Raw genomic sequence first — 22,737 nt, forward strand, 5'->3', positions numbered from 1 at the left:
GTGTGGGAGTAGTGCAGGGGTCTTCCAACTCGACAGCAAGTCAACTTCTGTTATCGATTCAACGACTCCTAATCCGCTCATTGCTTCCAGCCAATATTCGCCTGCACCATCAAGGCATCCTTCGCAAGTTGCTCAGCCTCTAGGACGTATTGAAACTAGACCTGCTCCTTCAGACTTGCTGCTGTATTATCAGAACGTCGGTGGTATCAACTGTGATGTCGACGATTTTCGCGTCTCTACCTCGGATCTTTGCTACGACATCATTATTCTCACGGAGACATGGTTGGATTCACGCACGCTCTCTCGTCAGGTGTTCGGCGACGATTATGAAGTATTTCGTTGCGATAGGAATGCTGCTAATAGTCGGGAACGTGACCTCATCGGAACCCATTGCCAATCGGTTTTCTCTGTTCTGGATACCGCCAAAGCAACCGATGAAGTTATTGTGTTTGGTAACTTCAATCTCCCGGGGATTTCATGAAAAAAAAAAAACTCGCAACGGCTTCCTCTATCCTGCCATGGATCACTTTGTCATCCATTCTTACGCTTCGCTCCTTCTGGACAATTACAGCTCAGCCACTCTTTCTCAAATCAACCATTTTATTAACCAGAACAACCGCAGTTTGAATCTTTGTTTTGTAAGCGCCCAGGACATGGCTCCTTTCCTATGCGAGGCGCCCACTCCTCTGGTGAGACTGGATCGTCACCATCCACCGCTACTGGTGACGTTAAGTACTAAGCTGATGCATATGATTTTAATATTTCACCTACCACCGTTTCCTACGATTTTCGCAACGCCGACCATGGTAGTATCACCGAGTTACTCTCCAAGTTAAATTGGGACGACTTATTGGACACCGTTGACATTGAGTCCGCCTCTCAAACTATTTCCAATGTCTTGGCATATATCATTGACAGACACGTCCCGAAAAAGATTCACCATCATACGACCATGGCATACGAGCGAATATCGTCGATTGAAATCCAGAAAGAGAGCCGCTCTTAGGAAGTTCACCAAGCACCGCACACTATCCCTTCAACGTCACTATGTCAGGATCAATCACGCATACAAACGAGTTGCGGATCGGTGCTTTCTTCAGTATCGACGTGGATTGCAGAGAAAGCTTAAGTCACGTCCCAAGCAGTTTTGGAAGTTTGTCAACGCACAATGTCTTGAAGCTGGTCTGCCGTCGTCTATGACACATAATGGTAACGTGGCCTCATCTACGCAAGATGTTGTCAGCTGTTCTCTGAAAAATTAGCTAGTGTCTTCACGGACGAGAGACTGAGTGACGACCATGCCCGACTGGCTGCCAGTTACGTACCACTCTCTGGCCAAACCATGAGCAGAATTGACATCAATCCCGAGATGTTTTTCAGGGCTTCCTCCAAACTCAAGTCGTCGTATAATCCGAGTCTTGACGGAATTCCATCGGCGTTCGTCAAAACGCACTTGGACAGTTTGTTGTCTCCACTGCTGCACGTTTTTCAACGGTCTGTGGACGTCGGTGTTTTCCCATCCTGTTGGAAGCTAGCGCACATGTTTCCAGTACACTAGAAAGGCAGCAATCAGGACGTTGTCAACTACCGTGGCATTACTTCGCTTAGCGCTGTTGCTAAATTGTTCGAACTCGTTGTTATGGAACCGTTACTCGCTCACTGTATATTAGTATCGACCAGCATGGTTTCATGGCTGGTCGCTCCACTGCCACTAACTTGCTGTGCCTTACTTCCTTCATCTCTAACAGTATGTCGGATCGTGCTCAGACGGATGTCATTTATACTGACTTATCTACAGTCTTCGATAAATTGAATCACCGCATATCAATCGCTAAACTGGACAGGCTTGGTATCCACAGCTCTGCCTTTTACAATGGTTTCAGTCGTACCTCACCGATCGCTATCTTACTGTTGTCATTGGTGATCACTAGTCCCGTATGTTCTCTGACACGTCCGGCATACCCCAGGGTAGTCACCTCGGACCGCTGATTTTCCTGATTTATTTCAACGACGTGAATCTGGTAATTGAGGGACCACGATTATCTTACGCAGATGACCTTAAACTCCACCTTCGAATTCACTCAATTGAAGACTGTTGCTTCCTTCAACGTCAGATGAATGCTTTTGCTGATTGGTGTATTCTGAATCGTATGGATGTTAACCCGTCCAAATGCTCAGTTATTTCTTTTTCGCGCAAGAAAGAGACTATTATGTTCAAGTATGAGTGTACCCCATTAGGCATAAATACGTTAGGCATACGGACGTTAGGCATACGGACGTTAGGCATAATGAACGTTAGGCATAAAGTCATTAGGCATAATGGACGTTAGGCATAATATACGTTAGGCATAATGGACGTTAGGCATAAAATACCTTGCTGCTGTGCAACTCTAGAAACCTGCTTAACCTGTAAACCTGTAAACAATGCTTAAATTAGGCTTAGCGTTGAATAAAAAATGATACAAGTTAAACAAACATAGTTTATTTAATAAGCACAGTTTGGAATCCATTATTTATCATATCATAAGTGACGTATCTACATATTTACTTAGATCCATGATTAGTAGCGATAGTGGTTAAGTAATCTTACAATGAAAACTCAGCTTAGTTTTAAACTATATCTTGAAATCAATCGCATCTAAAAATAAAAAAATCACACATTTGTTGTAATATATTCTTACACACATATTGCAAAAGTCAAAGAAGAAAAGGTTTTCCTCAAAGAACAGCTCATGAAATAAAGAATGGTGAATTCTGTGATTTTTCATTCAATAACAAAAAAACAGCCAAAGTTGAATAAAATATGATGCCAAAGAACAGCTCATGAAATCAAGAATGGTTAATTCTGTGGTTTTTCATTCAATAACAAAAAAACATACCTGCTGCTTCCAGGATTTCCTGCCATACTTTTCGATACAACGATTCTGATTTTGTGGTCATCAGAATGAAAACTAGCGGAACCGTCTGCTGATGTGAGGGAGCGATACTTCCATGAACAGTGACGAGTTGCCGAAACAAACAAGGAACTGTGGCAAACGTACCATCTGTAACCCAATACTTTGCCTGTCCAAGACGTCGTTCATGAGTTCCAAAAATTAAGGCTCTTTCATTATTGTCACCGAAGTCAGCAATCAATAGACGGTCTCCATTATCATCCTTCTGGAATTCATCCGGTAGATTATGCCTAACGTCCATTATGCCTAACGTCCTTTATGCCCAACGTCCATTATGCCTATCGTACATTATGCCTAACGTCCGTATGCCTAACGACCGTATGCCTAACGTCGTGCACCCGTTCAAGTATGTTTTGTTAGGCACTGAAATTGAGCGCGTCAGCCAAATTAAGGACCTAGGCGTGATTTTGGATACAAAACTCTCTTTCAAGCAGCACATCTCGCACGCCGTTGACAAAGCTTCCAGAATTCTAGGGTTTAATTTCAGGATTGCCAAAGACTTCACGGATATCTACTGCCTTAAATCGTTGTACTGCTCCTTGTCTCGCTCCATATTAGAATACTGCTCGGTTGTCTGGACTCCTCACTACAACAACGGTGTCGAAAGAGTTGAGTCTGTTCAGCGACGGCTCCTGAGATATGCGCTACGTAAACTGCCGTGGACGGATCCCTTCCGATTGCCTAGCTACGAAAGTCGTTTGCAACTGATCCATCTGGAGCGCCTGTCGGTCCGAAGAGATACAGCAACGGCATTGCTAATTGCGGATATTTTTCAAGGACGCATCGATTGCCCTGTCCTCCTTGAGCAAATTGACATCAATGTTCAACCCCGAGCCCTACGGAATAATTCAATGCTGCGCCTGCCCATACAGCGAACTAATTATAGCATGTTCGGAGCAATCGGTGGTTTACAGAGACTCTTCAATAGGGTCTCCGCACTGTTTGATTTTGACCTGACTCGCCAGCTGCTTCGCCGGAGGTTTTGTTCGTTTTTTTTTTTCTTGATCAGTTGTTCAGTAATGTTCCTTTTTTTACGACATGACTATCTATGTACTTATTGATGTTTTGTATTCTAGAGATGAACCAGCCTAAGGCTGAAAATCTCGTTAATAAAGGAAAAAAAAAAAAAAAATTGATGTTTTGTTTTAGTACTTTTCATGTTTAGTTTAAGTTACATCATTGGGGCAAATAACCCCTGTTGATGTTCAGTCATAAATAAATAAGTATAAACATTGATTTCGGCATCACTGCCAGCCAGATTGATGCGATCTCTCTGTCCTTTTTATTCCACGATTGCTACTGTAAAATCGACCAATCAGAAACTGGCTCGGATTTGACAGCAAATTGGCTCGAAATCGCTACCCGATTGTCAAGTCCCGTCCCAGGTCCAACAGTGCTCCATTTTATTTACAACAATTCAATGCCTACGTGATTGTGCCAAAGGTGTGCCGATGGATGTGCCCAAGCTAATTTCAGCACAATGTGCTGAGTGACTCACCCCTTGGGAATTTTGCATTTTTATCAACAAAAATGTCCCTGAACGCAGAATCCTTCTTCTTCTTCTTCTTCTTCTTCGCATTTCAAGCTTATTGCATATCGCATATTAGCTTATTGCGTGCTCTCAACTTAGTGTTCTAGATACACTTCCACAGTTATTAATTGAGAGCTTTCGATGCCTGTACCATTTTTGCATTGATATGATTGTGTGGCAAGTCCAATCATACTTCTATGCCCAGGGAAGTCGAGAAATTTTCCAACCAGAAAAATTCCTAGACCGAACCGGGAATCGAACCCAGCCACCTCCAGCATGGTCTTGCTTTGTAGCTGCGCCTTTATCGACTGAGCTAAGGGAGGCCCCCGCAGAATCCTTGCAAGTATTAATTTTTTCAACTATAGCTAAAGTTTTAGAGCATTTCAGATGAATCAATTTATCAGGAAAAGTGCAAAAGTTTTCCGCTTCCAATGTCTGACGGCAAACATTTCAATTTGGGATGACAATCATTTTACAAAGAGCATTACGTATGTCAACTGAGATCCGTTTGCTTCCCGTATCAATGTCCACCCTGTATTCGAGAGGAGCATCATCTGATTACAAAACAACCGTCATCCGGTAGCAGCCATCATTCGAAAAAGCGATTTCAATGTTTCGATTCAATTTTCATTCGAACAGAGGATGATGTTTTGGTACAGTGTACATCTCGCTTCTCACATATCTCTCACTTCACGGCAGGTTGGTTAGTGCACACGCTATTTTGAGGCTACTCAGTGACTGGGTAGATCGCACTCATTTTTGCATAATGTATGGAGTTGTCAAAAAATGGGTAAACTGGTTTTGATCCGATGAGTGGAATCCACCCTGATTCTGGGTGAATGATTCTGTTAGCAATTTTTCCAATGTTCAAAATGGCGCACAACTTCAAAGTGAACAGAAAACTTTTGTGCATGCAGTTAGTCAAAAATAAGTTATACGAAGTTAAGCAGAAACATGGAGCAACTACGTAACAGCCTGGATGGCGAAAGTTATCACCAGCTAGTTGGTAAGTATTTTGTATGTTTCTTGATTTTGAATTTAGCCTCAACTTTCAATTATTCAGGCATTCAATGCCGCATTCCGGGCTGTCAAGTGTTTGTTGTTGGTGACGAACAAATTTACAAAAAAAAACATTTAAAATCGCATCACAATATACGGTGCAGTCAAAGAAATAACATCCCCATTGCCTGTGAGGATTGCCATGCTGTGTTTTATTTTTATACAAATTATCGGAAACATATCATTAAAAAACATCAAGAACTAACAGCGACTGGTGAGGTTATGATAAAAGAAGAAGCTGCAGCGGATGTGGAGTCCGGTCCAGTTCAGTTGAACATCGCCTCAGAAACAGATGATGATGCACAAAACATAGTCGGGGATATTGTTAATCCCATGTATTTCTGCGATGCCATAGATATAACCGAAATAAAAAATCAGGCTGTTGAACTGATAACGAAGTTACGCTGCGACGTTAGTTTACCGGAGAGCAAGCTGACAACTATGATGGATGCAACGACAAGTTTTCTCAATACTTACCAACGTTTCGTACTGGGTAATTTGAAGCAGTTTACGATAAAGAAGGATATCAATGAAAAAGACGAAGATTTAGTTGATCTTGTAAATTCGTTGAGACTCGAGGACCCGTTCGCTGATGTCAGAACACCACAAAACAATTTGTCCTACTTGGCCTATAAGTCGAATGGTTTGGTACCAACAGTCCGAGAGATCGTGTTTGGCAGCCGAAAGGTTACTAAACTAGTTCCTCATCGCTCAGCTCATTTGAAGTATGGGCGGACGACATTGATACGTAAATCAAGAAATGTAAAGGATGTAGCACATTACATACCGGTTAACAAGATCCTTGAGCTTGTTATGAGAAGTCCGGAAGCAAGAGCTTGTGTGCTAGCTGAAACGGCACATGACAAATTGATAAGTGGTTTCAAAGATGGTTCGCTTTTTAAGAGTCATGATATATTTAAAGACTATCCATGTGTGCTGAGACTATTATTGCATTCAGATGAAGTTGAGTATTTGAACCCGTTGGCCTCACGAAAAGGAAAAAAGAAATTGACAAATATAAGCTTTAAAATTCAGAACTTTGATCCTATTGTGGACTCTACTCTTGATCGTGTATATTTAACTCTCACTGTTCAATCTAGTGTATTGAAAAAGTATGGGTATTCTCAAGTTTTACAACCTTTACTTGATGATCTCAAAGCTCTAGAGACAGGCATTCAATTAAAGATAGGTGGGATTTACTACAATTTACACGCTGTATTGGTAAATGTGGTCGGTGATACTGCTGCTTTGCACGAAATTTTAAACATTATGGGCCCTCAATCTAAATTATTTTGTAGGGTTTGCTATACTTCTCGTGATGATTTCAGGGATGGACATTTTGGAGATTGTTTTCCTCATAGAACACCAGATTCAGAATAGATTCACACTGATTTGCAATCAATTCGTGATTTCAGCAAAACAAAAAATCAATGTGGACTGATTGAGGAATGCTGTTTGAATACTATAGGCTATTTCAATTATGGTAAGGACAGGTCTATGGACCCTATGCACGACTTATGTGAAGGTGTTAATATGATGATCATCAAGCTAATACTGCGAAATCTGGTAACTGTTCGAAAAATTCTAACATGTGAACAAATTAATCAAACTATTGAAGATTTTGATTATGGCTTATCTGAAATAGAGAGCAAACCTTCAGCAAATTTTTCTGTAACTATCCTCAAGTCCCGAGCTAACTCAATTCCTCAATCAGCATCACAATGTTGGCTTCTGTTGCGTGCTTTCCCGTACATGTTTCATACATTCATTTCTATCGATCAAAATGTTGTAAAAATAATAAGTGTTCTACTCAAAATCAACTTTTACTCATTTTCTAACAAATTTCGTTTAGACGAGATTCACGAATTCGAGCTTGCAATTCATCAATTCCATCAGTTGTTCAAAATATGCTTCCCTGATAAAAATCCAATAAATAAAATACACCATTTATCGCATTACCCAGAGCTTATCCTAATGAACGGATCATTACCCAATTGTTTTGCATTTGAGGCCAAATTTAAAATTTCCAAAGGGCAAAGCAAAACTTGTAACAATTTAAAAAATCTTACTTACAGCATCGCGACCAGAATGAATCTAAAACAAACCCACTCTATTATTAAGCATAATTATGCTTCAAAAGTTCACACCGTCATGAAGACTCAAGAAATAGAGAAGTCTTGTTTGCAATTTTCAATAATCCTTTTTGATTTTCCTCCCAGCATCACTATCATCAACCATTTAATAATCGACAGCACTAGTTTTCGTCCAGGAATGATAGTAAAATATGAAGTGTGTGATAACAAACAATACGGTATAATAGAATTAATAGTAGGCCGTGGCGAAGAATTTACATTTGTAATTCAAAAGCTAATCGTGTCCCAATTTAGTGAGGATATGTACAGCTTGGAAGTAAAATGCAGCAATGAATTAGCCAGAGTTTCAAGCTTAAAGATTTGTTCGAGAAAGTCCTACGGTTTATGGAAACGATCAGGAGTAGATGAACTTTGCTTGTACATTAGTCTAAAATATTACGACGATTAAAAAGTGAACATCAAATCACTTCAATTCTAAGAAACATAGAACAGGTTAGTTAATGGTATAGCAAATGCAATGGGTGTTCGTGAACACGCAATAATGTAAAACATATGTTTTTGACTATTTAATCTGTCCCTAAACCACGATGTAGGGGAAAGAGAGGCATAGTAAACAGTCAATGTGGATTGTGGATGTGAATTGCATAGTAAACAGGTGGGGTATAGTGAGCATCCTGTAACTGTTCGTTTTTCCCGGCAAGTTCAGTAGCAAGAGACCCCTCGAACTGGGTCTCAGGATCGGCTTACTACTTGGTAATCTCGAGGAACTTCACGGACAAAACGTGCAGCGTACGGTCACCTGACTAGAAATACTATGTAGTGTGAATTTATTGATTTAAAAATTAACTTTGACTGTGAGGGTTTTTATTTTAACAAATTGGTGTGATGGTGGGATTGGGTTTGATTTCTGTAGTCTATTTTTCTAATTGTGGGTGTGGATAAAATTAACTTTGTTCTTCGGTACGTACCACTGCTTATTCTGGCGTCCTGCGAGCACTCGCTGCTGCTGCTGCTGCTGCTGCTGCTACTGCTGCTGATGACGAGCTGGCAAGCTAATTCCCAAAACAGTGGGTAATTACTGTTACCGCACGATGGTTTGGCGGGGTTTGTCAATGGTATGTGGCTGTGTAAGCCTTTCAGGCGTCCTCCCTCGTTGACGGAGATTGACACGGCCCAGGACGATACCAGAGTGACCGTGTCAAGAGGGGGAAGGCTCCTTTACGTTTAGGGGTTTCGCCCCCGAGCTTGAAAAGCCTCCACCCAGAGGTTGGATTGGTCCTTTGCGGTTAGACGTAGCAAACCGAGGTCTACTACGCCGAATCGTGTGCACCTGGTCGAGCTTCTCACCAGACAAAATGGCGACTTTCAGTCGAATTTACAGATTACAAAAAGGTCCTGTGAGGGTAACGGGAGGTATTAGAGAAGCCGTACTAATCTTCTAGTCATTAGTAGTGAGCTAGATTTAGTTAGTTTTTAAGCGTAGGATAGGTCATTAGCGTACCTGACGAATCCGCCGTCTTCTCCCTTTTTCGCTGGATACCACTCACTTAACAATGTGAAGGACACTTTAAAATTTGGCTCTTGTGCACACGAACGCCTGTAACTTTATGAGCAATGGCGCTCCTCCTTATTCTCATCAACCCCGTTGTAGCTTCTTTGTTGCTGTCTGTGAGGTTGGAGGGGGGGGGATGGGGGGGTTTGTTATCACCACCTTTGTAAATGTTGACCCACTTCGCCTGCTGGTCTACTCTTCTATCCTTTAGTTGTTGTACCCACTGGCTTGCATGCGATTCACCCCACTTATTTTGTACAAAATTCAAATTCTACTAACCTATAACATTTTTAATAGATACTAGGTATATTTTTACTAACATTTACTAGCCTATAACATTTTTAATAGACAATAGGTACATTTTTACTAACAGTTACTAGCCATACTACTAACCCTACATTTAATCCAACACCACTTAACTCTAGAGACGTGACTGTACACAAAATAAAAGCACAGATAAAAAAATACTAACAATTTGTAACAGTCGGTTACAATCCTGTACTTTGGATTTGGATTGCTAGTAGTTCGAAACAAATAAATTGATAGTAGGTAGCTGTAATTCCTACAGTAGGTGTAAAATCATTATGGCATTGAACCTTCTACCAATTAATTTGTTTTGAACGGTTGGAAGCTGGAGTACGTGATGCTCATTACGGTCCTCTCCCAAGGCTGAAAATCTCTCTAATAAAGCAAAAAAAAAAAATAATTACGGTCCTCTTACCCCTACGTTGTTCGACAAGTGCACGGTGCGTTTTTTCACGCAGAGAAAAAAAAAACGGTCGACGTGGTTTATGAACAGCTTCTAAAAGATTGTTTTTAAACTTGATGCATTAAAGACACTAAGTACATACATATTTTGCTTCCAGCTAACAAGGTAACCGATCGGGCTCTACTGATGTTTGAAGACGCAGATCTATTTTTTTTCCTTTGGTTTGTTTTTCCGTCGATCTTGTTTTCCGTGCTGAGCACCAATGCTACCGACGCCAGGGAGGCAGCTCCCACACCTGGACCCTACCTATCGACCCATCAACTCATGAACCGGGGACCAACGGCTTTACTTCCCTTCCGAAGGAAGGCGTGATCAGAGATGTTATGCCTCAGAACATCTCGGCGGCGCCGACTGGGATTGAACCCAGGCCTACTGGGGTGAGAGGTAATCACGCTTACCACTACATCACCGGCGCCGATTGACGCAGATCTAATCGATATATAGCAATCACAGCCAAAGGACCTCGAAAGATAATACTTGCTTCAATTGTAAATCTCCGTGCTGCACAGCCATCCCCGGTTGAAATCGAAAAAAACTCCTGAAGAGGTACTTACATCTGTACATGCACGACTGGTTTAATGGTGTTTTGATTCATTTTATTATTTTAGAAGCTGAGAGCTGTCCTTCTCGACGACGCAAAGTTCCGATTTGTTGTTTACAATGAGCTGGATCAAAACAAAGTACCCAGTGAAAAACATCTGCGTGAGATGTGTAGTATCTTGTGTCGTCATCAGTTCGAAAAATCGATTTACGACAATAAAGGGTGAATTCAAGAGCAAATTTTCATTATGTCGTAAGTAACATTCGCACCAATCCGAGACAAATAAAGTTTTGTTTTGATGACCGAAAAGTTATTCCTATTTCCAAGTAAACACATATAATCTCATAGTGATAGCAATGTTTAACATATTTAGCAGGGTTTTAATCATACAAATGCAAATCGCTAGCTTTCATGCTAAAAATACTGGTTTTTGAGTCAAAAGTTATTATACGTCGTTTGGTGGCCCCTATTTTTACTTAAGTCAAAGTGTATTTACCAGGATATTCGGGAGAATTATCAATTACGTCTCCTTACGTGCAGCCCATTCATCATTTTAGGACCACCGAAATCATCTTAGCAACAAACAGTTCGACTTATTCACTTTAATAATGAGAAAGCGAAACGACGAACGTACACTTTTCACGGGTTTCTCAGCGCTGTTACTTAAGTCAAACGGCATCTCCATAGAAATTGGGTGACTTAAGTAACATCGAAAACTATTTTGATCGGAAGGTGATTACGTCAAAAAGCAATTTGACTGGTAAATAAATTTAACAATGGGATTTGATCCTATATTCGGACAGTATATAGTGTAATAGCAGGAGAATCGATTGACATTGATAGCTCGACTTTGTTTACCTTTGTTACTTTCGACGTAATGAAAATTTGCTCTTGAATTATCGCATTTCAAATCACGCCAAACATCGTAAAACGTCCTGTTTAATATTCCTTAATTTATTTCAGCTATCCTTCAAAGGATATTGGTGAAACATATGATTCGAACATTTCCTCAGTTGAAAAGCACACGGGCGAACGAAAATGCACCAGAAGAGGTAAACTAATAGCTCAAGTTGATTGATTGGGTGAGGGAATCACATTTTATGTTGTTGTTTAATTTTGCAGTCTGCATTTTTCTGGTGGCACAACGGAAATTCTAAGGGTGATCACGGCGGTTATATCTATCATAAAGTGCGTAACATCATAAAAGGTTTGCCCAAAGAAATTAAAAAGTACAGTCGACCTGATCTTATCAACAAAGTACGTCATTCTATTCCTTCTTCACTTGTAAAACGAGCTGCAGATCTGGCAGAACTAATTGCGAATTCAGACAACATTACCGAAATTAAGTTAGAAATGGAAGAATGTTTCCCTATCCACCAACTCCTGTTAAGAGAGAAAAAGAGAGTGAAAGAAATGCTTCTCACACTTCCACATTTGGCATCATATAATGGCGCAATGGTAAAACTGAAAATTACTACAATGTTATACTGGTTTTACATGTAGTAACATTAATTCACATTGTTCACTTTTCAATTACAGATACATGACGCACAGTTTCACTCGGCTGTCGACAAAAGCAGGCCACTCTCGATGTGTGCTACGCGATCGTCTGTTTTCTCGACAGCAACCATTGTGTGGTCCTCCTCATTGTTCTTCATCAGCAGTTCTTTCGGTCGATGCGTCGTCGACTTTGGAAAGCAACCGTTTCGTGATGAGTGTGTGAGTGCTGACCACGTTTTGCGTCCATTGCTGCAATGGACGCGCTCTGACCCTCGTTGGCGTACAACAATTTGCCATACAATGAAAAAACTGGAAGCGGCTCCAGTTCTGATGGAGGAGGCTTTCGAGATTACATCAATTTTGGGAAGGGGACTTCTGTTGGCACCAGGAATTTTCAAGGAAGTAGATGATGGTAATAATTAACACGCGTGGAGGCGAACCAGCCCAAGGCTGAAAGCCTCCCTCATAAAGATAAATAATAATAATAATAATAAATAACATCTTAATTTAAAGAAGCAGTTGTTCAGATCTTGTTTTTTTTCTTCTCATTATTTAGTGCATGTCAAAGGAGCTTTACGGATTTTTGCGAAATTACACAGAAAAGGTGTGCAAAATGCGACAACAAATTATGCAGGTCCCAGTAGTTCAATGCTTCCAGAAGAAATTTTGGTTGCACCATTTTTTCAATGGACACAAGTAATTAAAATATTTTTGTTTGTTTTCATTCATCCGAAAATCAATTATTAAAATTTATACAGGGTGTCGACTACCTGGAAAAACCTGGAAAGTCAGGGAATGTCAGGGAATTTTAGTGTAGGTCAGGGAAAAAAATTATGTTGATCACATTGCAAAAAATCATGTGTGGAACTCATAAAAACAATCTTTGAAATTTTATCAGTGCATGACGTCAATGTTTTTGGGAAGATCCCGGGCATCAGATCTACTCGCTGCGTTTATGGACGCCCTTGCCGGTATCTCTTCGAACAAGTTGCTGCAAGTGTCCATGGATGGGCCCAATGTGAATTGAAGCTAGAGATACAAAAAGGTGGCGAGAAGCTGATAGATCTGGGAAGCTGTGAGCTGTTTATTTTGCATAATGCATTCATTTATTTATTTATTTATTTATTTTGTCGTCAATCAGATGTAGACCATTTTTTACAAGTTACAAGTCATGTGTTAAATTTACGAATAGAATTAAAGTACTGCTTTAATCTGGTTTTTGTCATTATAAAATCAATAGCTTCACTATGTTTATTGTAAGCAGTCATATTTTGATTTAGTGGACCAAATTTGGCATAATTTGTGCGATCGTTATTTGTAGTAAATATATTTCGAGTTCGCAGTTGCCGAGAAGGTTTGTAAAAATTAAGCTTTGATAACAGTTCTACTGAGTCAATTCGATGCGATACTATATCGTTCACAAACGAAACCATTGCAAATTCACGACGCGCTTTCAATGTTTGAATGTTGATGAGCATGCAGCGTGCTTCATAAGATGGAAGAGGAAATCTTGTCCAACCTAATTTACGAAGAGCAAATAGTAAGAATTGCTTTTGCACTGATTCTAATAGTTCCTCATGCGTGAATGAAAAAGGTGACCAAACTATGCTGCAATATTCAAGTATTGATCTTACATATGAAATGTACAGTGATTTTATTGTATACGGGTCATGAAAATTGTAACTGAATCGTTTGATAAAGCCAAGCATATTAGGTATTTGCTTTGTTGATAACTGTATTATAATGATCATTGAATGCTAGTTTTGAATCAATTATAACTCCTAAATCCCTAACTCGTTCACAATTTTCTACTGCCTGATTTCCTAATACAATTGTATTTTCTGGTTTGTTTCTTTTTCTACTAATAGCTGGTAGAGCGCTACTTCGTCGTAATCGCCCATTTCCGTTCTATCGATCAGAAAAGATCAATAATAGCAATGATTTCACCGTGCACAAATCAATAATAGATTTGTTCCGATGCGTTAGTTCATTAGCTACAACATAAATCCTGTTAGAGCGCATTGTATGAATATTTACGCTCATTGTTCTCAAAACAAAAGAAGCGCTCCTAGCGAATTAAGAGATGAACTAGCCTCAGGCTAAAAATCTCTAAAATAAAGAAAAAAAAAAAAAAAAAAAAAATCCTAGCGAATCCCCTTTTTCTACGTTTATCCGTAGGACGAAGAAAATCTAATGGCGTTTCAATGCGCTTGGACGGAATTGAAACTCGTAGGACGAATTTAGAATCAAGAAGCAGTGTTATATTTTAAGCAATATCTCAATAATTTGTGACTCTTTTTTTTATCAAATCCAATGGTACGTATAGAAAGGTGAATAAATTTAGAAGTCATCTTTGACAGAAATATTACATTTTTTGTTTAAACTCGTTCAGAAAAGAGAGGTAAAGCGCAGGTTGTGCTTAGTAGGACGGAAATAAGATCGAAAACCCTATTGATTTACATTTTTGAACGTTTAGGCTTTTGTTACACCAAACATAGAATAAGTTTATTTCAATCTGGTACCTATGTCTGTATATCTTCTTTATTTCTTATTTCTAGAAAGAGTTTCATGTCATCCGCATAGATTAAAACTTTTATGTTTTTAAGAATAAAGGAGATGTCGTTTACAAATAAAATAAACAAAAGAAGGCCTAGATGCGAGCCTTGGGGGACTCCAGAAGTAACAGTGATTTTTCACCTTTGAATCTAACTATTTGTTGGCGATTAGTTAAATATGACTCAAGCCATTTGAGAAGTCCAGGTTCAATTCCTATTTTTTGTAATTTGAAAAGAAGCATGGGTATATCAATACGATCAAATGCTTTGCAATAATCGGTATAGAGTGCTTCTACATGGTTTCCATTATCCATTGCAACCAAAGAATAGTTGACGAGTTCAAGTAAATTTGTATTAGTTGATCGTCCTTTGAAGAAACCATGTTGCATGTTAGTGATTCTGTTTTTGATCTGATTGAATAGTTTTTCATTGACGATCGCTTCAAGGATAGTGTTCGCAGTATCAGTTGGGATGTTGTCCAATATTTGCGTGGTATCTACACTATCTTCAAAGATGTACCAGTAAGACGAGCCTTTATCACGATGTAATCTGGATCTACCATATTCCCGTTAAAGTTTTGCGGTCACCGATGGTTGGAAAATAGTGCTGCTGTTCAGAGGCAGGGCTGGTAGCGAGTCACTTTTTAGTGACTTGGTTACTTTTTTCAAGTCAGTTTTTTAAGGCCAAGTCACTAAAGTCACTTTTTCTTGTAACTAACTATTTTCAACTTTTTTAGCGTAAATTTATTTCAAGATTAATTATTCTTTACGTTGTGACGTTTAATCGTCTTTCTCTATGTATGGATGTCTATTCATTTTTCTGGATAAAATTACCTCAGTTTTCCAAGTAAGTATGTCCAAAGTCTAAAAATATTCAATGTCTTGAAGTTTCGTATTCCATGTACAAATTTAAGCTTCGAGAACATCAAGACAAATCAGAGAATCAAAGGGTCGTTCAAATAATTTCAAGGAAATATTAGAAACCTTAAAAAAGTTTCGAGAAGCTCAGTGAATTTCCGAAAACCTCAGCAAAGCTCCGAGAGAATTTTATGAACATCCGGAAAACGTGATAATATTTTAAGGGTGTCATATCATGGAGATTTCAAGAACTTCAAAAATGTGAAAATTTAGCTTAGTTGGTTAGAAGACATAAACGAAGTTCCATTAATAAAAAAAGAGAGAACTTTTAGCAAGCATTGATATATTCTAGAAATTCCAGAGAACTAAATTTAGATATTTCTAGATAGTTTAATGATATTCAGCGAAGTTCCGAGTACTTCGAGGATGATCAGATAGCTTCAGAATAATCCCATTAACTTAAGCAAATTTGCAGCAACTTACAAGGAGTTCCGTGGAATTATAGGGTATTCCAAGAATTCTATGATTTATCCTAAAATGTCAGAAGCGTCAGGGAATTATGAATATGTATCAGAAAATTTGCTGGATTATTAAACAAATTTAGAGAACTTCAGGTAAGCATAGATAAGTTCAGGGAAAAGCGAGTGTTAATAATGGTTATAATACTTAAGGAACATTGTCAAAACTTCAAGACAAATTAATTAATTTCAGTAAAGTTGCGGGTTCTTAAAAAATACTGATAAATTCAGGGTAGTCTAGAGAACTTTAAAGAAATTCAGTAATCGTTTAGGCACCAAGAAAGTCTAGACTATTGAAGAAGTTTTAAATTAATGTTTATAATTTAAGGGAAGTATTATGAACTTCAGAAAAATCTTGAGAACTTCAGTGAAAATCATAGAAATATATTAATTATTTCGTTCTAATTCCATGAAAATTTCGGGATCACAAAAGTTCCATAAATTTAGAAAAATTTCGGAAACATTACAGAAAGACAATGGTCTTCAAAAACCAAAAAAAAAATTATTTTTTTAAATTTATTTCTTACTGAAGATTAATCCACTGTGAATCTTAAAGTTCAAAGTGTGAATAAAAATATCGAGAAAAAATAAATGGTTGTATTTTAAAATTCATCATTTTCTTTAAATTTCCTTAGTAAGTTTTTTTTTTTGTTTTTAAATTCTTTGAGACTTTCAGGTATTTTAGGGAAACAAAATTTCCTGAAGATTCCCGGTTTTCCAGATTTTTTTAAATTAATAGATACCGTGACTAATACCGTGGGTTTGGTTATAAAGTTTCTATTGAATATGTCGCTTTAGTGTTAGGTCTTAGGTCACTTTTTAGACACTATTTTTACAACTTTAAGTTACTATTTGGTCACTTATTTATTCAACATGGTCACTAAAATCACTATTTCTGACAGCAGTGATCGCTACCAGCCCTACAGAGGGCAAAATTACTCCGCAAATACGAAAATTTATTCAAGGCGTCCAGAAAGACAAAATCGAATGAACGCTTCCTACCAAGATGTTAAAAACGGTTTGAATGACTCGCTGCTGATGGTAAATAGTAAGTTCAGATTACAGATGTATAACATGTTATAGCACTATCTTGATGGTGGTTTCTGTGTTGCAATTATTTGACAACCGTTATAACATGTTATAACTCTGTAGTAGTCTGAACGTGGTATTAAGCTAGCTTTCTTCAAATCAGTTGGTGTCGAAGTTAAGCCATTTCAATGCGAATTTCAGACGGACAACCCTATGGTGTCTTTTTTGTGCAACGCGATGTCTCAAATGGTTAGAGGCATTATGGAAAGGTTTATTAATATTGATTATCTGAACAATATTGCACAGGTAAATGCACATTTGATCAATAAGATCGCAAAAAGGAACAACTGGACGTTTTTTGGCACAGGTTATTGGTCGGCGTATTTAGAACTATTGTTGGTTGTGAAAATGATTTGCTGCTTATCGCATGACAACGCCAATGCAGAGAGAGGTTTTTCGGTAAATGCAGAATATCTTTGTGAAGACATGAGGACTTTCCTATCAAGGCCCAAGCGCAATGACAGCGGAACGGCAGTGGCAGCGGAAAAGCCCGATCTGAGTAAGCCTATTTGTCGGATTGAAAACTAGTTAGAATCAAATCGACTGCGGTTAGGCATCTTGATGTCATTTGTGACAATTGTCAAACTTTCCGTTTCCGTTCCGCTTCCGCCCACATTGCGTTTGGGCCTTCAGTCGTAGCGCAACGTTAGATCTATGATGGTGTTACTCATGCAGGCGGGTTGGAAAACTTACAAATTTTGAATAAACTTATTCAGCGAGTTCGAAAAATCTCATTCGCTTTCCATGTAGACAAGGATCGTCGTATGAAAGAAGCTCTCGATTCCGAAAACTCAAGATGCTCAAAAAGAAGCCGAGAGTTTGCAGGAGAAAATTGTTCTGCTCAAATGATAAACATTTTTAAAAGTAATCTGAAAATGAAAATAAATTCAACTTGCAATTTCTCGTTGTAATGTGAACTCACCGAGAGAATAAAATGTTAATGATAATTAAACTTAAATTATTTTGCCATGTCTGTGGTTGTCATATGGAGTTCCAGAGAGTACGAAACTGACTAATGCATGAGCAGTGCATCCTCAGGTTCGGTTGCCAAAGCAAGAATAATCACTGCTCTACTATTTTACAATAATTTATATGTTAAGAGAAAGGATCGTCTACGGGTTGATTTTTATTTGGCTGTGAAATTATGAACACAAATTGAGAGCTTGGTGACATTGATTAAATATTCATATTATTACTTAGTAATTAATAGTGAGCCTAGTTGTTAGCAGTAGTTATTCATTATTATATTGTAATATGTATTTATAGCCCTAGGCATATTCACATCCTTTGTAGATAGTCGGTCATATGTTTTGTAAAAATTGTATTAGTATCAAGTTCTGTTGTACGTGCCATGAGTATGCTATTCTTGATATCTTCGAAAGCTTACCCTGCTGCTCATTTTAAACTAATCTTAATTTACACTACGGTATAATAAAGCACATCACGTTGTAGCTTCTTAGGTTAAAATAACGAAGTTTTGATGACTGGAATATTTCTTAAAACCGACTGGAAAGTCAGGGAAAGTCAGGGAATTTTATTTTCGACTTTGAGTCGACACCCTGTTATAGGACCTCACACATCACATTGAAGTCTCGAACGATGAACCACATATCGTCTGTGTAGCGGACACATTCAAATCGGGATCCTACAACATTGTGTTCAACGAGGTGGTACTTTGGACCAGCGGCTCTTTTATCGATACGCTAGATCTATTTTGGAAGAGTTTCCATGTCTTCGGTCAAAAAGTCCCAAGCAAGCTGCAGATGTACCAAGACGTTTTTTCCATTTTGATTTATAGAACACTAACAAACAGTTCACGAAAATGTGTGAACGATGTCTGTTCAAATTTGATGGAGGCCATTCAGGCAGAAGCAATTTGATTATATGTATTTTCTGATTTCTCTTTTTTTTATTACGAAATGATTTGGTGTTGCGGTATCAATAAATACAGAATTATCGTTCTCGTATTCTTTTTGATATTATTCCTGGATGAAATAATTTAAATATAAGGCATTAATGGCGCATTCATTCGCTTCTGTAGAAATGGGTAACGTTTACTCAGTTGACAAATGTCATCATCTGAGTAAACGTTACTCAGTTTTCTCCATAGGCACGTTTACTCAGATTTGAGTAAAAGCATGTTTACTCATTTTTGGGTAACTTCCCTTTTGACTGGACTGAGTGGTTTTTGACTCAAAAATGAGTAGCCTCGAAATAGCGTGCAGCTGAAGCCCAGTGGTGTCAACAGCTACATCTTTTTCCTTATCATGCAGTTCAAATCAGCTGGCTCAAAAAAAAATCTATTATCCATAGCGTATTCAGGAAGCATATAAATCTAATTTAACTCTCAGCGTCAAGTCCACAAACGCATCCAAGCCCTTCCGATCCCTTTCCTTGCCCAATGACGCACAAGTGGTCCACATAGACCATTTTAAAGCACTTTTTAGCCTACGCCTACTTCGATCGCCTTCTTTCCCCAAAACCAATTAATTGTCATCAACGTCGCCACACGGAAGCCCAATTAATCTGACGACGTTTCCCAGAAGTCTGCTGTATCGCCAAGATTACGCTTTTTCACGCAATGAAAATGCTGCTGGAGGCTTAAGGTTGACAAGAACTGTTTTGGAAGGCAGTCAGTTGTTGGGCACCGCTTGTTAAACAAATGGGCCACATTAATTAAATCTTGCTCCGTGGAAACATTTATTCCGGTTAGATTTGCTGCTCATCCCTGTCAGACCAACATTTCGTAGAACGGGTAGAACCAGAGCAGGCCATGTGTATGTGAGAGTTTACTACCACAAGAACGGACCCATGTCTTTCGTTTGTTGAACGGATGGATCTGACGGTTGCCTTTATGTTTGTATGTCATTTTTTACGATCCCGAAAGAATGGCTCCGCCACAAAGGGACATGCAGCATGATGGTGAATTTAATTATACCGATCATGACGACGGCGACGATGGTGATGATTAAAGTCATCCACCCCCCCAACATCAGCCTGACTGTGGGTTAATCCAAGAAGGCACTGCCACTTTTTTACTTCCACGTGCGTGCGGAAGTCTGGTCTGGGTTAATGAAAAGGGAAGGTTTAATTTGCTTTAATTTTTATTTAATTTTCCTGGGATTCGCACACACACACGAATACGTGGATCTGCTGGGTTGGAATCTGTCCCCCGAGGGTGAGCGAAGGAATGTGAAAAGGGAAGAATTAGCATTTTAATCAGTGACCTTAATAATGACCTGCACAGCCCATCAGATTCACTAGAATACGCCTTTGTTGGTCTTTTGCGAATTGGGTTTGATTGTTTATGGGATAACGGTTGAGTAAACTCCACTGTTTAAATTTACTCGGAATACCGAAGAAGGGGGAAAGGCGGCTCAGCCTTCTTAGAGCGCACTGTTTTCGGTGAGGAATCAAAGCAACCAGGGATTCGAAATCGAAATGTGACCTTTCTCGAAGCAAATCGAAGCAACCACCCCCTCAATTCTCGATTCCGTTTATCTCCCTTAGCAACCGCACCCACCGCCTCCCGATGGCCAATTTTCCTAATGGCTCGGGGAGTCCAATTCTCAATTTAACACGTAACGTTCCCGGATTCGCAAAGTCCATCACATAGATTTGATTCGCCGATTCCCCCGCAATCGGTTTTCGACCATCACCGGCCAATCATTTTTCATCTGACCCATTCGATCCCCGGAAAAAAAAAAACGTGAGAAAGGCACTCTCATATTGAAATTTATAAAACTGTCAATTTTCCAACCATGCCCATTATACACACCTCTCACATCGATTCAGAGGAAAACCCCTTTTCTCCCCTGCTACCTCAACCCCCGCGGGGTTGTCTCAAGTGACCTTTTCCATCGAACCGAGGCGTTCAACCTTGGTATCTTTTTTCTTTTTTTTTTTAACATGTTTGTCACGAAATCATCCTTTCTCAAGAGACGGCTCCCGAAGGACATGACTTTTACATTCCCTCGCCGTGGTCGTCGTCGCCTTTGTCGGTGCTGGTGGTGGTGGTGGTGGAGCGATGTGCGTGTGTATCATTTTTCCACGAGAATCGGATTATCTGGGTAATGTAAGGGAGCCTCTCTCGCCCCCCCGCTTTTCTTGCCAAAGCCTGCTTGCGTACGTGGCCATAGAGCATATTTGAGCAGGGACGGTGGAGATCCAAGTAAGCCGAGCCATCGAGGCGTAATTGTGACCAAGGGAGTGGACAGTGCCATCACAAAAGAGAGATAATAAAGGAATCGTCTTACCTCTTGGAAGCTACTGCGATCGTCGGGAAGGTACAAATGGGATCACGGTGCGGAGGAAGGAAGGGTCTAGATGATTGATTGTGGGTATCGCTCGTCCGTTGGACCTGGTATCGGCCGAAGGATAGCAAATAAAAACAAGTATAAGTATCCTTTTATCTTTCACTTGTTGATAGTCTTCGTTTATTTTCTTTTTTGGAATGAGAAAAAAAAAACCGCCGGGGAGAGCGATGGGGATTGGATTTCTCCCGGGGTCTATGGTTTATGAGGCACTCGACGGGCGGACGGATGGATCTCGTATCGCTTCGAGCGTCCACTTCACTTCGGGAGGCGATGGCCCGGCTCGAGGGTTTGTTTTCCGTACGTTAGATGGGGGCCAAATGCCGATGCTGGAGATGGCCAATAAATAACCACATTCGTAGTGGATATGTACTTGAGCGCAGCAATGGTGCCGCAGAGCTGTAAAAATTGGTTTCGGTCTCCAGTTGGCTGTAAAGCTGTGGATTTGGAGTGGATGGCTACTGCGATTGCTTGTGTTGTGCATTCATCAATGCAAACGAGAATGAGGCCACGGGATCAAGTAGGCTTTGGTTGTCGTTTTCAAATCCTTTTGACAAGCGAGAATTTTTCATATTCACCAAATTGTGGTTTTCTATAGGGCAGTTCTAAGCTAGATGAGCCAACGACCCAACTCAACCCTCTCCGATTTGCACGAAACTGTTCATATGTCTTATAGTTCTGTATCAGGGGTGGGATATAGCTGTCAAATGCGAACAGTTGTCGCCCAACTTAAATATATATGATTCCAAACGTAAACAAGCTATAAGAAACCTACATGGTAGGACTCAAGGTCACTCTACACAGCAGTGTTGGGAAAATATCAAAAAATCAAATCTCACCAACGCTCAAGATCACGCTTGATTTTCGTAGACAAAAATCAACAAGCAAACAACTGCGGTTGATTTTGCAAGCTGTGATATCGCAGCTTGGAATAGCAAGCTAACAAAACTCACCAACTGCAAATCTCACCAAACTGTGGTGAGATTGAGTTTAATGATTTTTGCTTTACATCCTAATGCAACCGAAACTTCCATAATGGCTTGCAGCGGTCCCTTCGCGTCTGCCATCGGTGAAGATTAAAAAGAGATAGCAAACTATGCTTTCTCTTTCTAAGAAAATGATGTGCAATGAAATCATTTTTGTGACGAGTCAACTCTCAGCTTGATGTTTGCACGTTGTGAATAGTCTCGCAATATCAAAGGAGCTTGTAAAATCAATATCAAGCATGATATTTTGTTCCAATATCACGCATGATTCGAGAGCGGAAAAATATCAAATGATTTCTGATTTTTCCAACACTGCTACACAGTGTGTCAAAATCAAACTTGGGCACACCCGGGCGCAGTCATTGGCGCTGTTTGGTACTAGGGGCAAGACAGCTCCTAATCATGAGCGATTGCTGAGTT

At 39.5% G+C, this 22,737-nt stretch overlaps 2 protein-coding genes across 2 annotated transcripts in view; one reads left to right on the forward strand and one right to left on the reverse strand.

Moving 5' to 3' along the window:
* Positions 1 to 22,737, reverse strand: part of beat-VII (beaten path VII) — a 495,135-nt gene that overhangs the window by 21,870 nt on the left and 450,528 nt on the right. The window lies entirely within an intron of this gene.
* Positions 5,440 to 20,567, forward strand: LOC135699060 (uncharacterized). Its single transcript, XM_065219234.1, has 7 exons — positions 5,440 to 5,491; positions 10,056 to 10,119; positions 10,468 to 10,504; positions 10,567 to 10,721; positions 11,476 to 11,551; positions 11,622 to 11,756; positions 20,529 to 20,567. The coding sequence occupies exons 1-7, from the start codon at positions 5,440 to 5,442 to the stop codon at positions 20,565 to 20,567; spliced, it is 558 nt and encodes a 185-aa protein (XP_065075306.1).

Source organism: Ochlerotatus camptorhynchus, unplaced genomic scaffold, assembly GCF_037179485.1.
Source record: "Ochlerotatus camptorhynchus isolate MF236.1 unplaced genomic scaffold, CSIRO-AGI_Acam_v1.1 ptg000102l, whole genome shotgun sequence".
In the NCBI taxonomy this organism is placed as follows: domain Eukaryota; kingdom Metazoa; phylum Arthropoda; class Insecta; order Diptera; family Culicidae; genus Ochlerotatus; species Ochlerotatus camptorhynchus.

Excerpts from the sequence above, each read along its gene's own strand:
- LOC135699060 (XM_065219234.1), top strand. The coding sequence starts at position 5,440 with ATGGAGCAACTACGTAACAGCCTGGATGGCGAAAGTTATCACCAGCTA. Across the intron at positions 10,722-11,475 it reads TCGATTTACGACAATAAAGG|GATATTGGTGAAACATATGA; the intron begins GTGAATTCAAGA and ends TATCCTTCAAAG. Across the intron at positions 11,552-11,621 it reads ACGAAAATGCACCAGAAGAG|TCTGCATTTTTCTGGTGGCA; the intron begins GTAAACTAATAG and ends TTAATTTTGCAG.